General features: G+C 43.8%; 1 protein-coding gene across 5 annotated transcripts in view; it reads left to right on the top strand.

The window, feature by feature from the left end:
- TBC1D4 (TBC1 domain family member 4) overlaps nt 1-18,356 on the top strand; it is a 120,966-nt gene that overhangs the window by 90,390 nt on the left and 12,220 nt on the right. For all 5 annotated transcript variants that reach the window (XM_054973661.1, XM_054973659.1, XM_054973660.1 and 2 more), the window contains 5 exons: nt 1,393-1,553; nt 5,441-5,650; nt 10,774-10,932; nt 14,606-14,764; nt 16,178-16,422. In XM_054973661.1, the coding sequence (XP_054829636.1) occupies nt 1,393-1,553; nt 5,441-5,650; nt 10,774-10,932; nt 14,606-14,764; nt 16,178-16,422 (934 nt within the window). The remainder of the gene's footprint in view (nt 1-1,392; nt 1,554-5,440; nt 5,651-10,773; nt 10,933-14,605; nt 14,765-16,177; nt 16,423-18,356) is intronic.

Raw genomic sequence — 18,356 nt, 5'->3', positions numbered from 1 at the left:
TTCATGTCTACCTCTAGTCTTGGATGTGTTTTCCTTTAACAGGACCTTTAGAGCTTGGAACTTCACATATGCAAAGCACAATACTGTAGGCCCTCCTCCTAATATGCAAAGGGCATGTCACTGTCATAATATGCTGAAGTGTAGAGCACAGGTAGGTAACAAACAAGCAAAAGGTTTACTAATGGGTCTGGCATGGTAGTCAATTCATTCTTCTATCAGTAGGCAACTTGATTGATCAGATGCAACATTATTCCTTGATGGAGACCAGATGTGATTTTGATAAGCAGTGACTTTTATTTAAAAAACCATGAGGACAATCTAAACAAGTGATTTGCATGCAAGGCTGGGAAACCATATGTGCAGCTAGACTTTTTCACTTTCTTTTGTCTGCTGAAGAGCCAAGCTGCTTTTCACCTTGAGAGGCTTATCTCTGCAACAGTAGTGCATTAGGGATGAACAAAGATCTGGCTGGCTTATGCATGCTTATTGCTTCCTTGGGTTTCCATTGGTTGATTCGGCAGAAGGAACATAATTTCATAAGGACCATCAATCCCTGATCATTTTTCTTTCACTTCCTTGAGTTGTTTTTCATTTGGAGCAATATTTTAATAAACGAAAACAAAAGGGGAGGGGAGAAGCTTCTTTGAGGAGGCCTTGTCTTCGCGGCCCCACCCTTTAATGGCTCTAGAGATCATATTACAAAGAGAATTAAGATGGGCGATTAACCTGGTTCTTGATTTGCTTCCTTGCGTGCAATAATATCAAGGCAGCCAGAAAAAGAAGGCTTTGATAAATTTAGTATAAGCCCCCCCCCCACAGTGCATTTTTGCATGCACTTTTTAGCTTGAACTATCAAAAATCCTTGAAGCATTCCTGATTCTTCAAATACTGAAATAACTACGAATGCTGTTCTGTATTCAAGAGGCTGACATGAGGGGCACATAACAAATTTGGAGAAACTCATTGTCAGGATTTGAATGGTAAGATTCTACAGCATACTGTAACTCCTTTATATTTCCTACACGGTGCCCAGTTTTAACCATATTTTTTCCCTTGCCCTTCAAAACTATTAGTAATCCCAGAATGGTCGCTTGGGACCCATCCGTGACTAACAGAATTGCTATGGTTAGGTTGGCAGGCTTTTGACTGCAGTATTGTGGGTTGAGCAATTCAGTGCCAAGGGTTGACATGCATGGATATCACTTGAGTCAAGACCGGCTCGATGACTGCCATTGAGAAAACATTTAGGATCTTTTGACAACCGGTTTACATCATGCGGAGTAATTCTGCATCTTTTCAGGCTTTTCCTAGGTTGTTCCTCACTGGCCCTCTGTCGGTACAACTTCACAGTGATTGCTGGTTTGTCTCTTTTTCTCCTGCTCCTTTCTGCAGTAATGGGGAAAGACGCAAAAGGACGTCCTCTGTCTGCAGCAATGACTCTATGAATGCTGGTGGAATTGTTCTTACCCCCCGCCGGATCTCCTGGCGTCAGAGAATCTTCCTCAGGGTGGCGTCACCCATGAAGAAATCGCCCTCAGCAATGCAAAACCAAGGTCCGTGAACATCAAGAGAACTGTCTGTGCAATGTCTCTTGGTCGCATTTCTCTCCAAGAGTTGACATTTCTGTTTTGTGTGTTAAGCAAAGTGTATGATTAAACTCAAATACTTGACACCCTTGGTTCAGTATGCCACAGGTGTTCATATTACTGAATATACTTTGTTATCTGTATGGAAGATTTAGCCACGAATACATGGCTGCTACTGATCCATGTCTACTCCCATATCTCCCCAGTAGGATTTAAAGGTAAAAGTAGTCCCCTGTGCAAACACCGAGTCATTACTGACCCATGGGGGGATGTTACATCATGACGTTTTCTTGGCAGACTTTTTACGGGGTGGTTTGCCATTGCCTTCCCCAGTCATCTACACTTTACCCAGGAAACTGGGTACTCATTTTACCAACCTCGGAAGGATGGAAGGCTGAGTCAACCTTGAGCCAGCTACCTGAACCCGGCTTCTGCCGGGCTCGAACTCAGGTCATGAGCAGAGCTTGGGCTGGAGTACTGCTGCTTACCACTCTGCACCACGGGGCAGTAGGATTGAGCTTTTGAATATTCATGATAGGATGCCACAAGGCTCAGTGTTTCCCCCACGAAGAAAAAACCCACTGAATCATAGGAGGAAAAGTAGCACTGAGTGCAGTGCTCTCATACCATGTGTTAACTATAAGTGACTTGGAAGCAGGAATAGATGCATGTTCATGCAATGTGCAGTTTGGATCTTAACTATTTTTCTAGGAAGATAATGAAGGCAGCAGTGCAGGTGAATTGGGCTTTGGTTAACTGTTAATAGCTTTTAATGGCTTCAAAACCAGTTCCTACCCTTTATAATCTTTCCAGTACAAAGTCAAAACTTGGGGTCAGAGTACCTTATCTGTGCCCTGCTTGTATGAATAATCTCCTGTTGGTGTTGCTCACCAGTCTAGTGAGTGAGTAAGTGCACATTCTTAGTGAGGGCTTTGCTAGGAAAAGTGTTTTTTACTTTCTTTCCAGACGGGCTGTTTGAGACAATACCCTGCTTAAGGAACCAGTATTTACCAATTCCCAAGCTGGCTACGGCATCCTCTTTGAATGACAAGCCGGGTGGATGATACCTGATTACTGAGCCCATGCCACGTTGTGGCAGTAGCTTGGAGATTTAAGGGGGAAATATGCCATTTGGTCCTATGAAAACTTTTCAAAAGGCCTTGAGGTTTCTCATGCAAAGCATGCATTGGGTAACACTTCAAGAGCTTGGTGTAGAACTAGTCTTCTAATGGTTCATACAGTGTGGCAGCCTGATGATGGATAAGGGTTTGTTTCTTGGAACTCAATTATGTCGGTGCTCCGGGACCAATGCTAGTACTCGGCTGCCTCCCAGGTGCAAGTGAGGTAGCTATTTCTACTGCGGGTTTGGCCGAGCGTGTTTTCTCTTTATGCTTTGCTGTAATCTTTATTTAGGAATTTTTGAGATACCCTCTAGATGTTATCTTCTGGGCCAAGGAATGGAGAGAAGACAGCTTTAAGACTTCCATGATGAGGTCCACTGTAGCCTGGCTGTCTTATACAAGTGATGATAAGAATTCTTACTTCCAACCAGGGGTCATTTCGTAGAAAAAGAGCTGGAGGAACTCATTAGCATAACTCATTAGCATATGCCACGCCCTTGCCATCACTGGAAGTGTGTCATTAGCATAATTGATTTGCATGTGCCACACCCCCTGACATCACCTATCCTGGCTGTTTTGGACCCAATCCTGGCCATTTAGGGCCAAAATTGGGCCCAAAATGGCAAAAAGGGGCTGAAAAGGGCCGAAAAGAGCCCATGAAATGGTCAAGATCGGGCCGCTGCTGAGCGGGAGAGTGATACACCACCTGTCAGAGGCCCAATCTGGGCTATTTCAGCCCCAATCCAGGCCAAAACGGGCCCAAAATGGCTGAGAGTCAGATGGGCGGGGCCACCTGTCATGTGACCTCTTTCCATTCCTGCGCGTTCCCCCTCGAAATGAGCCCTGCTTCCAACATCTATAATCCCTGACCAAATAAGTCTGGAATTGTGGGGGTTTGTAGGAAAGTTCGTAGGAAATGATGGCATATTCTAAATTCTATTTCTTGAGTCTGTTCTTTCCAAGTTCTTCTGCTTCTTATCCCAATAACATTGTCAGGTGCTGCTAGTAGAGTGCTTTAATAGCAGCAGCAATAATAGTAAAGCATCATCAAGTTGCAACCTTTTCAGGGCAAGAGATGATGGTTTGCTGTTGCCTGCCTCTGCTTAGGAGGCCTGGTATTCCTTGGTGGTCTCCCTTCCAAGTACTAACCAGGACTGACCCTGCTTAGCTAACAAGCTAGTCTGGGCTATTCAGGATGCTTAATAGCAGTAATAAATGATAAATCAAAGGAAGTACTAATTGCTTTTGGCAACTACCTGTAGGGTCATATTTATTCAAGAGAGGCCCCGTACAGTTCATTCCGTTACTCAGTGTCTTGTCAGCTTTCATATTTCTTCTGAAGCCAGTTTATATAACCAATTTATTACATGTATAAGAATCCAGGTACTTCTTTGTTGAAAATAAAACCTGTGGAATTGTAAATTCTCTCTGCTCCTAGTTGGACTGTACAGTAAACCCACTGGCGTGCATCGTACTACTCCACTAACCAGTTTGAAATTTGAAACTTTCCTCTGACTTAAGTGACTTTTCCTCCAGTGGGAGAACCACTAAAGCGGATGAAGCCTTTCTAGGCTGGAGAAAGTTATGACGCTGTCCGTTGTGTTCAAAACAGAGTGTGATTAAAGACCACATTGCCTCTTCATAGTGTAGCGAGATTATGTAAACTGAGAGTTTGGTCTGCGTGATATAATAAGCAAATAGCAATATTGGTGTGACGGTCAAATCCTACGTTGGGATCATCCTAGAAGCCGGGTGAATTTGTGATGATGGCTGTGCCTCTGTATAAGTTGGCAGCCTGTGTGCTACGTGAGCCATTGTCCTCTTGGCACCTTCCCGTTGCCACTTGACCGACCTATGGGATGCTTGAGGAGGACTCCCCCAGACCTCAGGGGAAGGGGTTGCATCACTACTGTTCTTCTTGCCCAGAGTCGTGTCCGCATCACTGTGTCATGCCCGGTTTCTCCTTTTATGGCACTATCCTTTTATGGGCAGCCAATGACCTTTCCAACTGCCTGACTCCTCCCCCCCCCCGGAAGGATGGTAGGAGAAGGGGCACTGGCTGGCAGCCTGCCCCTCTTCCTCATTCTGGCTCTTCTCCCAGCCCAGACTGGCAGAGAGGGTTTGTAGGTCTCACACCCGCCCCCTCGGAACTTGTCCCCTTCTTGATGCCTCCCCTTTCTCCCAGCTTTGCATGTTCTGCCCTGTCTAGTCGGATGCGGCTCCCGGGACACTGGGGAGGAGCCTCTCCTGAGGCACCAGCTGATGACATGACTGGCTGGGCACTGGGGGCTTCTTTGGCCATCGCCTCCCATGTTTTCACTGTGGGTGGCTACGGCCGCATTCTCCTTGCCTCCATCCCTGGTGAGTTGGCTCGGGGTGGGTGGGATTTCTCCAGGCACTACTCCCTGGTCTTCACTGAGTGGACTGGCAGCGTCTTGCCCAGGTGGGAGCGGCAGTGGCTGCAAGTCCAGAATGGACTGTTGTCCCAGACATGCTACTGCTGATGTTGCTAATGGTCACCGTGCTCCACAACAGAAGTAAAAAGCAAAAACACAACAAAGTCCATGCTACAAACAACTTATGGTCCACAATGAGGAGGAATGAGCAAGACAGCGAAGGGTGAATATGAGCAACGGCAGTTAAATGCATGTAGGTTTGGTTGTGTTCTTCTGTAAAACCATGAACAGTGTAAGCAGGAAGGTTAATCCATGGCTAATGCACAGTTCTTTGCAGATGAAGGCGATGGGAGTGAGTTGTTGCCCCTGTCTCCTCTTGCACCATCTTTGGAAGAAGATCCCCTGGCTTCCATATTGCAAAACGAGGATGCCCAAGATAAAATGGGGGAGAAGAAGAACTCAGAAGAGTTGCAGAGCCTGTGGAGAAAAGCTATCCATCAACAAATACTGCTGCTTCGGATGGAGAAAGAGAACCAGAAACTGGAAGGTTAGTGAAGGTTAAGAGAGAGGCTTAATGGCACTCTGCCTTGGGAGAAACAGGAGTCTAGTGTATCGGTTATGGTGTATATCCATCTTAAGGAGCCTTCCTGTAACTTAAGTACCACTTAGGTTGGAGAAAGGCTTCAAATATTTGCTCGTTTGAGGGGTAGGATCCACTTTAGTGAATTCCCTGTAGAATCCTGGTTAAATCCATGTCACCTGCCGAATCCATCTTACTTTCAGGCAAGACACTTGGATCTTAGCTGGGAGACCCAGAGCTTTTTCTCTGGGAAAAGAGGTGGTGGAACTCAGTGGGTTGCCTTCAGAGAAAAAGGTCACATGGCTGGTGGCCCCGCTCCCTGATCTCCAGACAGAGGGGAGTTTAGATTGCCCTCCGTGCCGCCGAGCAGCGCAGAGGGCAATCTAAACCCCCCTCTGTCTGGAGATCAGGGGGCGGGGCCACTGGCCATGTGACCATTTTCAAGAGGTTCCGGAACTCCGTTCCACCACGTTCCAGCTGAAAAAAGCCCTGGGGAGACCTATAGGAGTTCAGTATGTTAAACTGTTGTTTTATTTAGCATTTTCCCTCGTATGGACTGTAAGTGAGCCCCAAGACATACACTGGTCGCCTCTGCATTGTGCAAAGTTTTCATGGTGGGTGAGGTGAAAGGGGAAGTTTCCTTGAAGGTAGGAATCTTGAAAATCATTCTCCTGGCACACAGTCTTCAGAATTAGCTTTGTTGACTTGCAGCAACTCCAAATTCATTGTGATACCACATATCACTTATGGTAAAATTGAATGATTGAAACCTGTTCTTTTCCACACTCAGGTTACTGAGGGCCTCACCCTTCAGTTGTGAAATTACTCTCTTCCTCTCTCCATTCATTCTCTGTCTGTCTGTCTGTTTGTCTCTTGCATGCATGCGCTTTCATCTGTTTAATGGTCTTTGCATGAAATATGTCAACAAAATACTAATAAACTATTTCTTTCTAATGCTGTCGAGGAGGCTTTGAATGATGACTTTGTTGTATTTACAGAAGGTAAGATGCACGTAGAGATGATTTTCTTTTCTGTTTCTCTCCAGACCACAGACTCCATTCTCCTGTGCTTTTCAAAACATTTTAGTGACTTCAATAATTCCAGTCACAACCTGAAAAGCCTGAGGGGTGAGATGAAAAGTAGAACTTTTTACACCGTCATTTCTATTATCCTCGGAGTAGGAGGTTCTTCCTGCTAGTAAATTCTGTACACTAAAGAACATTTGACAGGCAAAAAGATGGGTGCCCAGGCCAGCAGAAGTCTCATGTTGTGCTGGCCTGGATGTGAGCAAATTGCAATAGGATTTTCACTCTATACTTTGGTCTTGGGATTCTAGTGGAGGTGAAATCAGGAGGGGGCCTACAACTTAAAAGCTCAGTCTCACACTTTTCTCCCCTACTAGCCATATTTGGGAAGTAAAGAGTATACAAGATCCTGCATTTACTGAACATAATATTGTTTTGACACTTAGGGCCTAACTGTATGTTATGACATCCTTGGGTTGACCACAAGGACCTTCAATCAGACCTCTGCTTAGAACTCAATTCCTAATTGCTTGGGCGTCTGATTTTGATTGGGACTCTAGTATACAAGGAGAGGAGTTTACACCTTGGAATCATAGGAAGGGATCTCCAGGGTCATCTAGTTCAACCACCCTCTCTCCCATGCTGTTTTCCTGACCAGGAACAGACCCTGGGAGCATTGTTTGTCCCATTGGGGGCTCTGTGTATACTAATGGGCTTTCCCATTCTGTGCTCCAGACTCAGTTTCCAGGCAAACAGGGCACCTAATTCAGATTTGAGCCATGGTACATAGGGAGAAGGTGCTTACCCCCCCCCCCCCAAATCAGGCTATTTCAGGTCAGGAAAATGGCATGGAGGGGGGGGGGGAAGGTTTAAGCACCCTCTTCCTGTGCACCGTGGCTCCGATCTGAATTAGGTGCCCTGCTTGCTTGGAAACTGAGTCTGGAGCACAGAATTGGCCATGCATGTCTGACTGCCAAGTTCTCATAGCAGACCCAGACACAGTCTGAGAATTTTATAATGTAAGAACTACAGTCAAGTCAAAAGAGCTCTGCCAAACTGAGATCCCTTTCACCCTGGGGATGAAACAGTGTGCTTATATATTGCCCTTCTGGACAGATTAGTGCCACACTCGGAGCGGGGAACGAAGTCAGTGTTATTATCCTCTCCACAATACAGCTGGGGAGCTGGGGCAGAGAGGAGTGGCTTACCCAAGGCCTCCAGCTGAGCTCATGACTGTAGTGGGATTCGAACCAGAAGAGTGCTGATTCACAACCCAACCCCTTAACCACTATGTTACAGCAGCTCATGAAAGGATATGCCACACTGATTTACCTCATTGCTGGGCTGAGTGATTACAAGTCATGTGATGTTGGAAGTGGGTAGAGACCCCATTGCATTGTGGGTAATGCCCTACTGAACAAAGCCTCAAACTGGTTAAAACAATTACTGAACATTTCCCTCACGGAATTTTTATGTTGCTGTAACTACAAAACATTCACTCTGACATCAACACACCGCGCTAGATGAAAACTACCAGAAAACCCGTTTGACTCCCCAGTTCCCCATTTTAAAGAAGAAGTCCTCACAGAAGAATACTTCATGGACAAACATAATGACAATGAAGTACTCTGATTTAAGTGTTAAGGCTGCCAAATCAAGGAAGATGACGTATTTTAAGTATTTCGGTGGCAGAGGAATGGAGAAGAAAGATGGGGACCAGGGATTGTGCAAGCCTGGGGCTCTTTCGCAATATTATCTCATGCAGAATCCCCAGACCAAAACATTGCATGAAACGGCTTAGGGTGACTTGTCTTCCAGAAGCCCATAGCAGAGAACTAAACAACAACTGAAAGATAAAGTGGAAGTCTAGCAGCCTACTAATTTTCAGAGAGATTTTGAACAGCGGAAGCATATTAGTATTTCCTGACGTTTTAACTGGTGACAAGCTGCAGTGTTCCCATTTCATTCTCACACTGGTTTTTTCGGCTAACTCCTGTGACCTTGCTCGGCTAACCGTTCTCATAGTTCACTTCACAGTTATGCCTCAACATTTTGACGTGTGATGCAGAGTTGAAAATCTTTCTCCACTTGGCCCAAGAAAGCCTAGCTTTCCAGGCCCCGGTTTTGCACCTGCATCTGTGAATATGAGTGAGGTTCTCAGCCTTCATAACGTTCTTGTAAGGATAAAGTTAATAAAACATTGTTGAAGTCTTCGGGGGCTGTATTTGTCCTGCAAGAACGTGCATCCTACAATTTCAGATTGAATGCACATATGTAGCTGTCCCCAGTTAAACAGAAAAGGGAGACTGGTGGCAGAAGCCAAATGCAAAACCAGTGCCTACAAGAAAGACAAATATAAATCTCTCCTGGGTTAGTAGAAATGTAATGCTGGCTTTTAAAATAGCTTTTAAGACCCATGGAGTTGTTCATTTTTTTCCTGAAGCGAACTTACTCCTGCTGCTTTAGTTTTGGTCATAGGATATTTATTTATTTTATTTATTTATTTTCGATTTTTATTCTGCCCTCCCCACATTTCCAGCAGGCTCAGGGCGGATTACAAGATACATAAAGGTTAAAATATATGAAACAATTATTATAATTAATGATTCTAAAAACATCTCATTGACACAGTTAAAATACAATTATAAATATCAGCATAGCGGCACAGAATTTGACTGATCAAAAATTTAAAATAACTTCAGAGCACCTCTGCATTAAAATGTTTTTAAAATGGGGGGGGGTATTGGTGGTGGGGAGGGCCTCATCAACCGGCCAGGGGGGCTCTGCCTAGCACTGCCCATATGCCTGGCGGAACAGCTCCGTCTTGCAGGCCCGGCGAAAGGATAACAAATCTTGCCGGGCCTTAGTCTCTTGAGACAGAGCGTTCCACCAGGCTGGGGCCAGGATCGAAAAGGCCCTGGCCCTGGTCGATGCCAGGCGGGCCTCCCTGGGGCCAGGGACCTTTAACAGATATTTCTCACTGGAACGGAGAGTCCTCTGGGGTTCATATGGGGAGAGGCGGTCCCGCAGATATATATTAGCCTCAGCATGGTTAACATTCATCAAGTTCTCCCTTTTATCTACCGACCAAATGGGAAATGACGTGCCCTTGTGTCACCCACAATGACGCGGCCACCATTTAAAAAGATATTTAAAAATTCCACATGGGCTCAATCCTGACAGGGCCCTTGCAACATTCTTTAACAACTTCAAAATGGCAGGGACATCCTTGAGGCAGATGTATGGCTGCCGTCGCAGCTAGTTTGGCTCTAGGATTTGACGTTGCGAAACAAACCCTAGTTAGTATTAATAACTGTTAATTTACTGTTAAAGTTAGTACTGATTTATCTGTGAAGAGAGCATAACTGTGGAGCCCCCGCATTGTATTTTCTGTTGGTCATTGTAGGATGTATAGATTTACCACCAGTATCAGAATCCATATGGAGAGGATGAATGGCCTTGGCAGAGGTACTTTTATTGGAAATAAAATTGGAGTCGTTTTTATTAGGTTTGCGTGCCTCAGTATTTGACTGTGCTGTCCTAGGCAGAGTTGCCCCCTTCCAGGCCCATTGACTGTTGAAGGGCTGTAACTGGCTTAGAATTGAAGTGCGAGTTACCAAAAAGATTACGATGAGCATCAGTTGATGTTGGGCTTAATTGTGTTTGACAGTTTGGCTTGTGGTAGAAATGTAGCTTCTTTTGTGCATGTTTTATGTGCATTTTAACTATTTTTTTCATAACTTGCTAAAATTCTAGTGCTTATTCAAAACAAGCTTTAAGTCTTTTACGATTTATTTTTCTTTACGACAAAACGTTGTGGAAGGCCACCACATAAGAGCCAGTTCAGACCAGGCTGCAAATGGGCAGAACCTACATCCGCCTTCCCTCAGGCAGGTCTTGCTTCATCCTGGCTGGTGGAAAATGACCTGCAAGACGTAACCTTTGGTTGATGTGCATAAAATTCAACATATGTATGATTTGCTTGGTGTAAACTGCTAACATGTGGTCCTTAATCTGAAGCAGCTCCTGCCTTACATCCTCTTTCTGTCTCTGTGTCTCTTGCAGCAAGCAGAGATGAGCTCCAATCCCGAAAGGTTAAATTGGACTATGAGGAAGTGGGCACTTGTCAGAAAGATGTTATCAATGTCTGGGATAAGAAGCTCTTAAATTGCAGAGCCAAAATCAGATGTGACATGGAAGATATTCATGCTACTCTGAAAGACGGTAATTTATTTTGTGCAGTATGAGAGCTCTGTCGAAGTAGAGAAAGGCAAGAGTTATTTCACTCTGGGTTTTCCCATTTGAAGGTGACCTAAAGGGAACACAGGAGCATAATGCAGAATTGGCAAACCACTGGGTGATGCCATGTCCTTTTTTCTTTGTCATGGTTTTTACAATTGGAAAACTGAGTTATTGACCCCTTAGTTTAGCACTGGTCAGAATAAGCATCTGTATGCTCAGCAGTGTTTCAACAGTAGTGATTAAAACTGGGCTTCCCAACAGAACCAGATAATATGACTGCATGGGTTAAATTTAGCTTCAAGGCAAAAGATTTAAACTAAAAAGGCCCTGCATACCCAAATCATTCTTGGAGCATGCTTTTTGCAGACCAGGTAAAGGCACTATTTAGATGTCACACAACAGACCTCTGATTCCCTGTCACAGGCACATGTGTACTGGAGCTTCCTCCCTTCATGTGCAAAGTACAGTGGCAAGTTTTCTGATATGCAGAGCTGTCAATCAAATGCTAGTTTCCATTGCAATCTTGGGCTAGTTAGTATCTAAATCAGTGTTTATTGCAAATTTGGAAGGCTTCACACACTTGGGAGTAGAGGTGTACACCTAAATTTTTTTTTGGTAAATCTGAATTTTTATCCAAATCTGAGGAAAAAATGGAATCCCCCAAATTCTGAATTGATTCTCTAATTTGATTCGAGTATTTCTGAAAAATTCAGCCATTGTTTTCTATGGGAAAATCACTCAGAGATATTTAGTGTGTGTGTGTGTGTGTGTTGGGGGGGGTTATATTTCAACCAAACTTCACCAAATTTGGTGGAAACCTACTACTGACTGTCCTCTAAAGTCTAAGTTTCAGGAAGATTGGACCCCAGGGGCCAATGCTAAAGGCCTCTGAAAAATGTACCCCCAGCCACTCCATAGTTTCCTATGGGAAAAAGTTCAAAGCTGACTCCCACTGCAGAAACACACTGGGACAATGCTGCCATGGCCAAGTCACACTCCCAAATGCAAGCTGAGCTCATCCCAGACAGAATCAAACTGAAGCACAGGAATGGGAATCCTTCCAGAATCAAAGTGAAGAAAGGATACCAACATCTCATCAGAGAATCACATCAATTCTGCTCAAAGCAAACTGAAGCATGCAACACTGCTGCAGCTTAGCCCAACAGAAACAAACTGAAGCAAGGGGATGCCTTGTTCTTGTGGTTGGGCACTGTTTGGTTCTGTTCTGTGGTACTTCCCCACTGGCTGAACCCAGTACCTGGCTGCTGTGAATGACATTGGTTCTGCTGGGCTACGTTGGCCCTAAGGGTCCAATCTTCATGAAACTTGGGATGTCTTTAGAAGACAGTCAGGAGTTGTTTCCTTCCAAATGCGGTGAAGTTTGGTTGAAAAATGACCCCTCCGTCCCACCGGATAACTCCCAGAGTGATTTTCCCATAGATAACAATGGCTGAATTTGACCGAATTTTTTCTGAAAATTCGGTAAAAATTCAGGACTCCTGATTGTTGATTCAGAGTACCTGGATTTCACCGAATCAGCCAAGTTTTGGGATTTTAATTTGAATTCCAAACCTATCTGCGCACCCCTCGTTGGAAGCTTTTGATCACACTTCGTATGCAAGTAAAAGAGGACGTGATGAGATCCGGATACTTGAATGTGTCCATACTGAATGATTTTAAATAAGGCAGGGCATCTTTGTTCTTGCCAAAATAAGGGCAAAGGTAAAAAAAAGTTGTTTATAGCTGTGCTGGTCCGAAATCCAAATTCAAAACCTTAACCCATGTTATACCTTTTATTAAGATCGACCTGAAATGACAGTGTGCAAACATCCTTGTTGCTCAGAGGAACTAGGGTGCAGGGCTGCCGGGCTTCCTACTGTGGCAGAAGGCCTCCCACTGAGCTGTGTTGGGAGATTTTTTTTTAAAAAAAGCAACGTCACAACATCACTTCCAGCTAAATCATAGAGTTTAATAAAAAGTTTTGGCAATTCTTAGAGCTACCCTACATCACTTCCAGGTTCCACCTGGAAGTGATATCACGATACAGCCACTGTTACTCGCCCCCTATTTCCGGGCCCCCAACATTTCTGCTGGTTGCCAGGCTCGCCCTGGCAAGCCTATGCCAAAGGCACCAATGTGTATCTACTTGCCCACCAGCTCTGAGCACAGAGATACTGGCAAAAAGGCCTGTTTCATTCCCTGGAACACCTCCTTTACCCCCTCCTCACACACACTTATTCGTCTTTCTTTTTTTTTTAATTGTAACATTCAGCTTCAGAAAAAGTTCTAGAGAACTCTTATTGCACAATGTATAAGAAAACTTGCATGCTACTTTGTGTCATTTCGGTTGGTTCTAAATAATAAAAAACCCAGACGTGTTTTTTGAAAATTCAGCTATATTCAATACAGACTGACTTAACCAACTTTTAAACTATATCAACCATAATTAAGAACTCACAAGTGCATGAGGGGACAGCAAACCTAGACTTTAGAGCATGAAACAATGCTCTTTATGAAATTGGAAGTGTAAAGTCATTAAAATTAAATTCATACAATAAGTACAACTGTACTCAGTGCCTGAGAAGGGTTTGCAAGACCTCTGCTACTTGGCAGATGTCTGTTACCCTTTTTACCCAAACCCCCTCCAATGAGTTCATGGTGGTCTACGTGGTAGTCCGATGTTGTTTTCAGAACAACCTTATGAGTTAAGTTAGGCTGAGAGAGTGACTGCCTCCAAGGTCACCCAGTAAGTTTCATGGCAAGTAGAGATTTGCATTTGGGTCTCTCATGTCCTAGTCTGACATGCTAACCAATTATACCACACTGGTTCTCAGGAAACAGGAAAAAATAGCAGCCGTCAAAATGTACAGACAAAAAAAGAAGGCTATATTATCTGAATGTAGAGATGTCATAGAGATATCAACATGGTCCCGAAGAAATTTGTGAACCTCGGGGGAAACTTTCAGGTGACCTTCCCTATAAATTAGTAGCTCAAAACACCGGGACTGTTGTGGCCGAGAAGAAGGTATTGTGTGAATGTCTACAGTCTCCTCATCATGTATGACAGAGCATCAGTGCCCTCCAAATTCCGCCTTTTTCTTTTTCTTTTTTTTACAATAATACTTTTAATAACAAACAAAACAACATATCAATGAAATTCCAGGCAGTTTGGAATTAAATATGTACAATAACGATATTCCTCTCTATAAACGTACCCGCCTTTTTATTTCTGTGCTACTATTTTTAGAAGTCTTCAAGTTTTCCACGACATGATGTATAAAATGGCAAAGTAATGATGCAAATAACTGTAAATAGAAATTGAGTAATCCTAAGCATTTATAATAATATGATAATAATAACATTCAATTTATATACCACCCTTCAAGACAACGTAACACCCAGTCAGAGCGGTTTACAAAGTGTGTTATTATCCTCACAACAATCACCCTGTGAGATGGGTGGGGCTGAGAGCACTCTGAGAGAACTGAGACTGAGCCAAGGTCACCCAGCTGGCTTCAAGTAGAGGAGTGGGGAATCAAACCTGGCTCTCCAGATTAGACTCCTGCTGCTCTTAAGCAATACTGCTTAATTGCTTAAGTAACTTGGTTTGGTGAGTTTCTCCTCCTCCAATGTAATTTCTTTTTTTTATCTTCAGGTGTACCAAAAAGTCGCCGTGGAGAGATTTGGCAGTTCCTGGCTGTGCAGCATCGTGTACGACATCGGCTGACGAATAAGCAGCAACCCCCTGACATCTCCTACAAAGAGCTCTTGAAACAGTTGACGACTCAGCAGCATGCCATCCTCGTAGATCTAGGTAATTCAAGGATCCCCTTTTGGGAAGGAAGGTCTGCTATGCATATAGGCCAGATAAGACTCCTCACCATCCAGGACTGCTGACAGGCGCACAGGGAGATATGTGCCAGATAGGAGATCAGTTCTCTTGTGCTGTGTGGTGACTGTGCCTTACTGTGCTTAGCCATCTTGGGTTTTTTTGTGCACAATTGGTAGTTCTGTCATGCTTCTGTCTTGATTGTGGCTGTTACACATATTGTGCGTTAGAGTTAATTAGATTCTGCAACACTTCTTCCTGTGCACATAACCATTCTTAACTGTGATTCCTGCATGACGGCATGGTTTTGTGAAAGAGCCATCCATATTGGGTCAACCATAGGCAGGCTAAAAACCACTTCAGATTTTACACCCAAAGTTAGTGGTTTCTATGACCTATATTGGTTGTTGTTATGTGCCATCAAGTCGTTTCCGACCTATGGCGACCCTATGAATGAAAGACCCCCAAAATGTTCTGTCTTTAACAGACTTGCTCAGATGACCTATATAAGTTATGCAAAATAATGTGTGTGTTTTAATTTCTTTTTTTTCTTTTTTTTGCACAATTTATATTCCAGTTTTGCTAATCAAAGGGGCAGGAGCATGCGAAGGGTGGGGTTACCAAGCTTTAGGTGGGGTCTGGAGTTTTCCCTAGATTACAACTGATCTCCCCCTAGAGAGAATGGCTGCTTTGGAGGGTGGACTCTCCCCCACTAAGCTCTGCTTCCCAACCTCGCCCCCCCCCCCCCGAGCACCACCTCCAAGTCATCAGGAATTTGCCAAGCTGCATTTGGCAAACTTGATGTGGGGCGCTAACCCCGCTCCAGTATTTTCTTAAAAAATAAAAGCTGAGATTTGCTTGTTGCCAAATTCCTATTTTCAGTTTTTCCTCCCGGGCTGCCGTGGAATTGTGACCTCCATGCAGCTCCGCTCAAGCAGATCTGCTGGTCGGAATATCGAGAAAAAACTGCTGTCGATAAGCGCTATGTTCCTCGTTAAGGAAAGGAAGCTCGGGGTGATTCTGCTTTCATGCTATTTTTCTGCATGGCAGATGTTGCAACCTGCATAGTGTGAGGAACAGGGGAAGGGAGATGGAGCTGCCTCAGTCCTGACTTCACCATTCCCATCCTACTCCAGGTTTCGTAGAGGCAGATGTGTGGTAAAATGAAAAAGCGTTACGGCAATGTGTCTGCAACCACTTGGAAAACCAGTTCATTATTCAGATTAATAGCTCCCCAAGCATTTGCATGCATACTGTTTAACATTTTATTTCGTTGGTTAAATGATCCGTGTGTTCCCTGCATTATATGAACCTGTTGCCGCTTCTGTTATAAAAGCATGTAAATGACTCTTAAAAACTGACAGCAGCTCTTTCTCTCTCTCCCTGCTCTTCTTCCAGGAAGGACCTTCCCGACACACCCTTATTTCTCTACTCAGTTGGGAGCAGGGCAGCTGTCCCTCTTCAATCTTCTGAAAGCTTATTCCTTGCTGGACAAGGAGGTGGGCTATTGCCAAGGCATCAGCTTTGTGGCTGGAGTGCTGCTTCTGCACATGAGCGAAGAGCAAGCTTTCGAAATGTTGAAATTCCTCATGTATGACCTTGGCTTCCGGAAGCAGTACAGGCCTGACATGATGTCGCTACAGGTAAGGCAAAATAACAAAAATCAGTTGGGAGAAAGTTGTTGTGTTACAGCAGTGCATGTCACACCAGGTAGTTTATGGGCTGAATCCAGCCCGCTAGCCTCAGCAGTTCTGTTTTGCTAGCCATGCTTTGCTACTATGCGGTTGTATTTGCTCATTGCAGTGACTGAATAGTAGGATCGCCAGCCCTGTGCCAGAAAAAGCTGGGAGCTGTTTTGGGGTGATGCCTTGGGAGGGTGGAGTTCCAGGGGATAGGACGTCACATCCTCCGTGACATTCTTGGAATTTCGTTCACAAAAACCACGGAGACTGATTAAATTCATAGTCCATCACAGAGGATGTGCCGTTCCTTCTGAGTGGAGGTTTGGAGGATGTGAAGTCACTGTGAACTTTACCATAGAGATTGGGGAGATTCCTAGAGCATCACCACTGAGGCTCTCCCTTTTTTTTTCTTCCCACTCCTCAAATCATTGAGAGCAGGGGATTGCCCATTCTCAGTGGGCGAATAGCAAGCCTACTGAACAGACCCGAAGAGTGCAGGATAGGAAGTGAGGTGGCAAGTTGGCTTCCTTTCTCTTCCTGTTCATTCTGTTGGAACTGAGAAAAGCAGTGGCAGAGTGAAAGTGGTGGGCTGAACACTGAAATACTTGGTAGCACAATTGCTGGAGGAGAATATCGGGAAGGAAGTAACTTCAGAATTGAGAAAACTCCAAGGAGAATGAACTCCGAAATACTGAAGAACCAAAGTTGATTCCTTTTGTGTGGACCAGAGCATCCAATGCATACTTCTGAGTGGCAAATAAAACACTCATGGAATCATTGAGTGCTGCAGCTGAAGGCAACTGCTAGTCCTTCAGGATGTGGCTGTTGCAGACATAATAAAGCTTTGGAGTTGTGCTGATTTAGCAATTTAGATTCTGGGAGGAGTTTTATCATTTACTTATTATTATCGTTAAGTGTCTCTCTTCTCTCTGGCTGAATTGCCTCCCCCGAGGCAGGTTATCATAAGAGGTTCCCACCTAAGAGCCCAGAGCTGTTAATTGTTTCTTCTAAGATTTTTAATATACGGAAAGTATTTTTACTCTCTTTTTGTTCTTCGTACGCAAAGTTACTGCACATACACACACACAAAACTCATCAAATTGTACTCTAAAATAGAAAATGCTGTTTACTTTAAGTTTCAAATTTTTCAAAATGGTGTAGAAACATATATTATTTAACTAATAAAGTATAAGGAGCAAAGTTTGGTATATTATAGTATATTATTATTAGTATTAGAAATGTTTAGATCATAATATGTTATAAGTAATTAGTTTGGAGGTAAGAAAAGTACAAAATATTGAATATTATATCTTCAATATTAGATCTAAAAGTGAGATATAGTAAAATAGAGGAAATGTTTCCGGTTGTTATAAATACAAATATATCTAAATGATATATGCAGGGCTTTTTTCCAGCTGGAATGCGGGAGAACGGAGTTCCGCAACCTCTTGAACATGGTCACATGGCTGGTGGCCCCACCCCTGATCTCCAGACAGAGGGGAGTTTAGATTGCCCTCTGCGCTGCTCGGCGGCACGGAGGGCAATCTAAAGTCCCCTCTGTCTGGAGATGAGGGGGCGGGGCCACCAGCCATGTGACCATTTTCTCCAAGGGCAACCCACTGAGTTCCACCACCTCTTTTCCCAGAAAAAAAGCCCTGGATATATGGTTATTGTATTCTAGGCAATCTTTGTAATGGTCACCTTAATCTTCCTTTAGTATAATTTGTATTTTTGTTCCATTTTTGTTTTGTAACCCTTTTGCTGTTTAGAAAATAATATATATATATATATATATATATATATATATTTTTTAAAAAATGTATTCTAAAATAGCAACAAGTATATATCAGCCAGATTTAACTGCTGAGCATATTCTACTGATCAGTTGCTGATGG

This window comes from Eublepharis macularius, chromosome 3 (assembly GCF_028583425.1).
Source record: "Eublepharis macularius isolate TG4126 chromosome 3, MPM_Emac_v1.0, whole genome shotgun sequence".
NCBI classification, from domain to species: domain Eukaryota; kingdom Metazoa; phylum Chordata; class Lepidosauria; order Squamata; family Eublepharidae; genus Eublepharis; species Eublepharis macularius.
Note: the sequence above shows the minus strand (reverse complement) of the source record. Positions and strands in the feature narration are given on the sequence as shown.